Source organism: Dreissena polymorpha, chromosome 2 (assembly GCF_020536995.1).
Source record: "Dreissena polymorpha isolate Duluth1 chromosome 2, UMN_Dpol_1.0, whole genome shotgun sequence".
NCBI lineage: Eukaryota > Metazoa > Mollusca > Bivalvia > Myida > Dreissenidae > Dreissena > Dreissena polymorpha.
In genome coordinates this window covers 97,093,906-97,102,681 of record NC_068356.1, presented here as the reverse complement: position 1 = coordinate 97,102,681, position 8,776 = coordinate 97,093,906, and the positions used below count along the sequence as shown (strand labels likewise).

The window sequence follows — 8,776 nt, the reverse complement described above, 5'->3', positions numbered from 1 at the left end:
CATACATGATATGTTGTATGCTGGATGCATTTGAAATACACATTTTAAATTAAATGCAATAACTATTCAAATTCAAATGCAATGAATATAACATCGATAACTTAAATTTATAATGTACTGACAACGATGTAAGCGGGTATAGAACAAAACGAGCCTCGTTTTGAAATGTAAATCGTTATTCGTAATAGAAAAAGACATATTCCGTTTATTTGTAAGTACTGTAATATGATTGACTATTTTGTGATATGCTGACTTGGTACGCATAAAATAAAAGCTACCAAATCGCAGGTCACTATTTATCTTGCTGTAAAATGATAAAATGATAGGTAATATATATATATAGAACGTTAATGTACAATATTGTAACACGACAGCACGTTTGTGTCCAACTTAAAACTTAAGCAGCACAGTCAAACTTACACCTAAGAACCGTATATTCGTGGCGTACGTAGTATCAGTTGAAATACATTTAACCATTTCAATAAATATAACATAAAAACCACTGGTACAGTAACTCGGTGTGACCAAGAGCTACATTTTCTACATGTAGGGAGATAAATGATAAGACTTAAGAAGTAATATCAGACTTAAAACATTAATTGCCAGTATGTTATCTAACAAATAAATAAATTATTACAGGGCTTTTTTTCCTGACTTTGTGAAGCGGCCCTGGCCCCCTTACTTTGTGAACAAATTAGTCGCGAACTTTTCAAAATTGTGAAAAAATGAGTTGCAATCTTTTCAAAATTGTGACAAATTGAGTCGCGAAATTTGCAAAATTGTGAAAAATTGAGTCGCGAACTTCTTAAAATTGTGAAAAACCGAGTCGTGAAATTATTAAAATTGTGAAAAACGGCACATTTTGTAAAAATTCACGGCCATGTTAGGTTTGTGAATTGTCCTTTTCAAAATTGTGAAATGTCCTTCCACGGCCACTCATAAAGAAGGAAAAAAAGCCCTGTATTACATTGTATCATAAGAAATGAAATATAACTTTTATACCTGACCAATTTCTTGGACACACAAGTTGACCTGCTTAGTCTGGTGGACTGAAATGTGACATTTGTTTGATATTACTGTTTATTTAACAGTCTTTTAACAATTCAGTCTTTTAACAATTCAGTCTTATAAGAATATGAATATTTGAGAGCCTTTATTATGGACAGATGAACCAGAGGTTTTTTAACGCACAAAATATCACAAATCCTGCAGTCCTGAAAGGAAGTCTGATGAAACTTGTTGTTAGTTTGATGGCAGCATATAAACCAAATATTTATGCCACATATTTGTAATAAACTACTAGTATGTTAACTGCTAAGTTAACATTTGAATTATTCCTGTTGAAACCACTTGTTGGTTGAAGAAACAGACAATCCATATAAATGCATAGTAAGCTGATAAGCCATTCAGGCATCTAAAAACTAAATCATATTATTTGTTCTCAAGGTTTTAAATATAGAGTGTGTCAATAAAGTCCCATTTAATGTGATTTGTATGATTTTTCTCATCTACTTTGATGACTTTAATACTTTACACAATTGTAAATCCTCTTATCAATGAAATTAATGTTGAACAGAATATAAACATATCCATGCAGTGTTGGAGGGAGTTGAAAAGAAAAAACACAGAATACACATGTATATCGTAAACATGTATTTAAAGCGAGACAATATACAGTTTAATATGATTAACGTTGCTACAGTACTAGATAATTCTTCTGAAGGAACATAAAATGTTCATTTATGGACCAAGATGTGGATGTTCAAAAAAGGAAAAGTGGATTTCTCAACAGATAAACAGTTTTAATGGAATGCAGTCGGTTTCCTGTCAAGGTAGAATAAGATGGTATATTACGCCTTATCTTTGTACATTTACTGAAATAATGTGTATAATGGCATGTATTTATTTTGTATTGAAAATTCACAATTTTATCGTAAAAGATCTATATATATTTATTTCAGACAGCTGATCAAAATGCCTCATGCACAATTCCTTCTACAGTGGATGAACAATCAAAACATGCATGTTCCACAAAAGCTTGGTCCAACAGTAACAGTTACATGTGCATTATAAACATCAACAGCATGTAGATAATGCAGAAGAGTTGTTTGGCAACTATTATTGACATTTGCACTGCCAACAGATGGAACACTGGATCCTGTTGTTCTGAACATTAATTCAGGAACATTATTTCAGGATGGATGGATCTGTTTGTATCCTAGCATTTCAAGAAAAACACTTCAACAAGGCGCAACTGAATGAAAGCTATAGGATGACATACTAGGGATCATATAGAATGACAATCATTTACATAAGTAGTATATCTTTTGAAGAGTATTTTTAGTTAAACTCCAAAAAATAGTTTGAGCTAAATACTACTGTAATTAACCATTTTTTTGGCATAATGCCCTTACAATACAAGAGGTGACAGTTTCATCCAATCTTGATGCCACTTAGTCACAAAGTATATCTGAACAACATCTAGATCAAATTCCAATCCTCACTGGCACATGCGTTCAAAAATTTGGTAACCAAGTTAAATCTTAGAAAATATTGTTACCACTCTAGAAAATACATGTATAATTCTATCTTGTTGAAACTTAGAAGGTTTACTTGGACATTTTCTAGGCTTTTTTTGAATCTGGGTTTGAAAAGTCCAAAAACTAGGTCACAAGGTCAACCCTTAGAAAAACCGTATTACCACAAAGTCCAAATGTATGACTCACTCTTAATGCTATGACAGAATGTTCATTATGGCAATATTTAGGCAGAATTTGAATCTTAGTCACTCGCATAAAAAAGGTCGCCAGGTCAAATCTGATAAAAACCACTTGGTCATGTGTGTCTTAAAACTGGGTCATGAGGACAAAAACCTTGTTATGCCTCTAGAGGGCACATTTATCAAATTATGACTTGTGCTATGAAACTTGGTCAGAATTTTGATCTTGACAATATCTAGACCAGGTTTGAATCTGGGACAAGTGGGGTCAAAAACTAGATTGGCAGGTAATGTCATCATTAATTGGTGTGAGAGCTTAAGGGCCATTACGGCCTTCTTGTTAAATTGTAACTTAATACATGTCTTTAGGGTCATTAAGAGTGGTCTGTGACCATGTATCGATAATGTTAACCTGCAATTGAGCATAATTATCTAACATTTTGTACATTTTCATGTGAAGGTTTAAATACACCTCAACATGCTTACTGTAAATATGGACTTTCAAATGTCTTAAGAGTCGTGTATCAGGTGATTGAATGTTTATTGTACTATCATAATGTAATTTTATTAAAAAGGAAATTTTAAAATAACATACCTAACAGTCATGTGCACCCTTTTGAGAGATCATGTTAGTGAACAATGCAGGTGTTTGTGTTCAAAGGTTAAGGTCGCACATATTTCATAACAGCTTAACTGAAAATATAATCAAAATTTTGCCAACAGGCAACTAGTTTGAATATATTGGTGATACCTTTGTGTGGAAAACTTAGCAAAGAAAGATGTTAGGAAAGATACAAATATACTACACTATAACGTTAATATTATGATATGGTTTTAATGGCTCAATTTTCTTAATTTATCCTGATCTGTACAAAAATGATGAAAAAGTCAAAAGGGAGTAAAATCAGCAGCAACCAAAACATGTTTTTAAAAATTAGTGTATGGGAAAAACAATGTGTTATTCAGCTTAAGAATATACTGACTTATTTAAGGATACCAAATAATAATACCAGCCCAATAACCAAAAAATAGGAGTACAGAATAGTGGGTTCTTGCGCCCACCTCTATTCCAATTGTCTAGTAAAGTCAAGGCGATCAATTTAAAGAGAATAATTAAGATAATCAATATAAAACAGTGTATGCATGCATAGCCAGTCACTGATATACAGTTAGAGAAAGATCACAAAAGAAATGGCAGGGTACTGTACCCTGCTCCATTTTGCTTACTCTTCTGCTGCCCTTCTAGACTGTTCAGTGCAAAAAGTGTGAAAATCTTCTGAACATTAATGTATTTGTGCAAAATAATCACTGACAAATACTATGCTTAAAAACATGTTTCCGGCTAAGAGATTCCTATTTATAAGAAATTATTAGAAAATGACTAGAATGGTCTGGCATCCCACCCAGCCTATTTCTAGCAGCACCCTGTACCTTTAGTGATACTATATCATCTCCCATACAGAAGTGTCTGAATAGTCCATTCGCCTCAAACAGACTTGGACTAAAGGAAGATGAAATGAGTGGTGGCAATAGCAATGACATCAAATAATGGTGAAATAAGCATGTCTTTGATACAGACTTTATGTTCATTATGTCTAATAAATAACTTTAAAGGTCTGCCAGGTTTTTGAATATAGTTTGTGTTGCCAGCTCAGCAGGTCTATTATAAAAATTGTGAGGTCCGTAAGTCTATGATTAAAGATTGTGAGGTCAGCAGGTCTATGAAACAGATTGTGAGGTCAGTAGGTCTGTGGTAAAGATTGTGAGGTCAGCAGATATAGGATAAACATTGTTAGGTCAGTAGGTCTATGATAAAGATTGTGAGGTCAGCAGGTCTATGATAAATATTGTGAGGTCAGCAGGTCTATGATAAAGATTGTGAGGTCAGCAGGTCTATGATAAATATTGTGAGGTCAGCAGGTCTATGATAAAGATTGTGAGGTCAGTAGGTCTACGATAAATATTGTGAGGTCAGCAGGTCTATGATAAAGATTGTGAGGTCAGCAGGTCTATGATAAAAGATTGTGAGGTCAGCAGGTCTATGATAAATATTGTGAGGTCAGCAGGTCTATGATAAAGATTGTGAGGTCAGTAGGTCTATGATAAATATTGTGAGTTCAGCAGGTCTATGATTAAGTATGTGAGGTCAGCAGGTCTATGATAAAGATTGTGAGTTCAGCAGGTCTATGATTAAAATTGTGAGGTCAGCAGGTCTATGATAAGGATTGTGGGTTTAGCAGGTCTATGAATAAAATTGTGAGGTCAGCAGGTCTACGATAAAGGTTGTGAGATCAGCAGATCTGCAATCTGTTTGTGGGGCACATAGGTCTATGATAAAGATTTTCCATGGTCAGCAAGTCTATTTAATTAATTGTGTGGTCGTCAAATTTATGAAAAAGAAGAGTTTGCAAGGTCAGCTGATCTATATAATTCAGATTGTGAGGTCAGCAGATCTTTATGATATAGATTGTGAGATATGCTGGTCTATATGATATAGATTGTGAAGTCATCTGGTGTATTATGAGATTGTAAGGTCATCAGGTCTATGATTATGATTGCAAAGTCTGGAGATCTTTTATATGAGCCTGAGGTGGCAGCTGTATTTCATAAAGAGCAGCAGATCTATGGTCAACCTTGGCACAGAGATTTTACTGTTACTGAGCATAGCTCGTTTAATCCCTGTTGTAATAGAAAACACATGTTTCAATTATTATTATTTTAACCAAATGGCCCGGTCTGCATTATTCTCGTCACCAAAATGTATACATTAATGCTCTGTTTAAGGTAAATGTGCAACATCTCCCTTTTGCTGTTTCTACTTTAGGTATTGAATTGAGAATTGACACATGTTTGGGGTCCTTGTGAAGGAGCACTGACCGAGTTCCATAACTGAGATCTGATATTAAGCAAACTTATGCCCTCTATTTATAAATCCACTCAGTGGGAGCCATTAGGAATTTCACGTCATCTTGTTCATCAGTCTGTATGTACATCCATCCGTACCTACGTGCATCCTGGAGCTTGTGTTTTGAACACCTTTAAATACTTAGTTGGCAGATCTGGCTTTCACAGTTTAATGACCTTAATGTTTAGACGATTGTAAAGATATGAATTCTGGTTGTGAGAAGGTTTGGCAGAATTATGACCCCTTTGTCTGTCTTTGCACATACATTATATATTAAGAGTCCACTTGTCTTTAGAGTTCGATCCTCTTTAACTGCTGGATCTAGCTGAAACCTTAATGTGTAGATGATCATTAAGCAAGGAATATCTGATGGGACAAGTTTTGGTGGAATTGTGGCCCTTTTTCTGTTTTTCCAAGATAGAAAATATAATCCAAAAATGGACAGTCACATTTCTTTTTTTTTGTTTATACATTTTTAGCTTTACATGTAAGTGTACCTTTACTACTACAGATACATATATTAAACTTCAAATATGTCTTACTGATAATTTTATCAGGTTTCTGACAGAAAATGTACATTGTACTATTAAGGGGAAGAATAGTTGAGGATTACTAGTATAAGTGTCTTGCTACATCTCGTGTTATAATGCCCCCCTTCGAAGAAGAGGGGGTATATTGTTTTGCTGGATCTTGGTCGGTCGGTCTGTCTGTCGGTAGACCAGATTGTTTCTGATCAATTACTCGTCAACGAATTGACCGATTGGCTTGATACTTCACATATGCCTTGGCCTTGGATAGTAGATGGCCCCTATTGAAATTGGGGTCACTATATATATAGGTCAAGATCAAGATCACCGTAACAATAAGTGTGAAAATTGTTTCAAATCAATAACTGTCGTCAACCAATTGACCGATTGGCTTGATACTCTGCATTTTCCTTGGACTGTTGATGACCCCTATTGAAATTGGGGTCACTAGTTCAAAGCCCTGTTTGGGGGGCATATGTATCCGACCGCGGATTTCTTGTTGTAACATTTGGTTTTGATAAGTTATTTTTTTATTATTTGTGACTGTACTCAATATTATACACTGTAATAACACATTAACACAAAATGCACACATTTTCCGTTTAATTAAATAAAGGTTACAAACTGATAATCCAGATCTGGAAGAATTTTACTTGTGATAGCATTGGTCACCATTTAGAAAGTAATCACCAAACTAATTTGGTTTATAATGACATAGACTGATATCAGCAGGTCTAAGACAAGATTGAGAAGTCATCATGCAGGTCTATGAAAAATATTGAGGTATTAAGGTCTAAGAACTTGAACTAAAAATAATGGCTACTACTGTATGTATTTATTATTCTTGTGGAATTATACACCAGTAAGACGAAAGTTTGAACTCTTACAAGCATAAGTCACATGGTCGAATGGGTTCCAATATTATTTGTAATTAAAATAAAATTAAATTCACGGTGCACAATGTTCATTATAACAAATAATCAGGTTGTTATATTGAAACAGTATTTAATATATTCCCAGTCCAAGTACCTGGTACTTTTATATTATATTCATACATAAAGAAAACTTTCAGGTTAATTTGTTCGACCTATCATACAAAAAGAGTTGTACAAATTGTATATGTATGATAACTTCATCAATACACAGACTACTGCTATTTTGTCCTTATTTGTAGATTTAAGATAGTATTGGTTTTTTGTCAGTCTGTCTGTGGGTAGACACAAGTATGTTCACTCAGGGGAGTTCTTCTGGACTTTTCAGCGTTCAGCATTCAAATTTGCAGAGATTGTTCCTTATTATATAAAGTTCTGCATGTGCGATATTTATTGAAATGTACAAAAGTTATACCGCCGTTTCAACTTCGAATTTCTGAAACATTATTATTGTTACTGTAGATGTTTTTGTGTGTTTGTGTGTATTTAAAAGTTTATGAGGTCCTTTCCAAGCCAGAGGCTTAATAATGTGTGGACCAGTGGAGTCCTAATTAATTTACTAGATTCATGAAAGTTGGGACGAATTTTGAATTATACATGTAGCTGCGATTTCCTGCTTTAACGTTGTTACTGCAAGATATTTTAATATTGATGTGGTCTTGTGTTGTGGGGGGTGGGGAGCCGGAGTAACTGGAGGAAACCCCACCTGAGGTGAGAAGCGAATGTACCAACCACAGCCACCATAGATGTTATTATTTAAAATTTACATTTCTGAAATTATAATATCTAGCATGTCACTATGTGAATGTCAATACTGGACTGCCCAATTAGACAAATCCCTTGTGTTTACTTCTTTGAATTATCCATACTGTTATGTCTATGTGGCTTAGAAGCATGTGCATTCATCTATGGAGCCTGAGGTTGAAAATTTGAGTGTAATGCAAGGGTCTTGTTTTAATATTGCTTATTTTGCTTGTTGGTTATTAAAAGGGAACAGATTTCCCGGCATGTGTAATTAATTGATTCATAAGGAGAGATGTTAATCAGTGAAGTTGTATTATCATCCGTTATATCATTACTGACTCTAAATCAATTAAGATATAAATACACACTTTTCTGAGGTATCAAAAAACTTGAAAAGATGTTGTACTAAGTCCATAGAAAATGTTTTTTGAGATCTATTAATTATAACAAAACTATCATTCATGAAATGATAAAATGATGTCCTAATTTTCAGTGGAGTCACAAGTTAAGACCATGAGAGATGTCAGGAAAAATTGCCAAAAAAATCCCTAAACTTCGGAAACAGGAGAGCAAAGGTGTTGCAATCTACTTTATTTGCATTTTTATCTGGTATTTTTCCAATTATCGATTTTTATGTCCCCCCACCACTATTATGTCCCCCACCACTATAGTGGGGGACATATTGTTTTTGCGCTGTCTAGCTGTTGGTTTGTTTGTGTGTTTGCGTCAAACTTTAGCATTTGCCATAACTTTTGCAAATTTGAAGATAGCAACTTCATATTTGGCATGCATGTGTATCTCATGGAGCTGCACATTTTGAGTGGTAAAAGGTCAAGGACATCCTTCAAGGTCAAATATATGGGTCAAAATCGCTTATTTAATGTACACTTTTGCAACATTGAAGACGGCAACTTGATATTTGGCATGCATGTGTATCTCATGGAGCTGC

At 34.3% G+C, this 8,776-nt stretch overlaps 2 protein-coding genes across 2 annotated transcripts in view; both read left to right on the top strand.

Annotated features, from left to right (window-relative positions):
• LOC127868154 (E3 SUMO-protein ligase CBX4-like) overlaps positions 1-8,776 on the top strand; it is a 175,071-nt gene that overhangs the window by 156,625 nt on the left and 9,670 nt on the right. The gene's annotated exons all lie outside the window — the stretch shown is intronic.
• LOC127868147 (uncharacterized) overlaps positions 146-8,776 on the top strand; it is a 32,758-nt gene continuing 24,127 nt past the window's right edge. The window contains exons 1-2 of the mRNA XM_052409769.1: positions 146-211; positions 8,321-8,402. Coding sequence (XP_052265729.1) covers positions 8,348-8,402 — 55 coding nt within the window. The 5' untranslated portion in view covers positions 146-211; positions 8,321-8,347. The remainder of the gene's footprint in view (positions 212-8,320; positions 8,403-8,776) is intronic.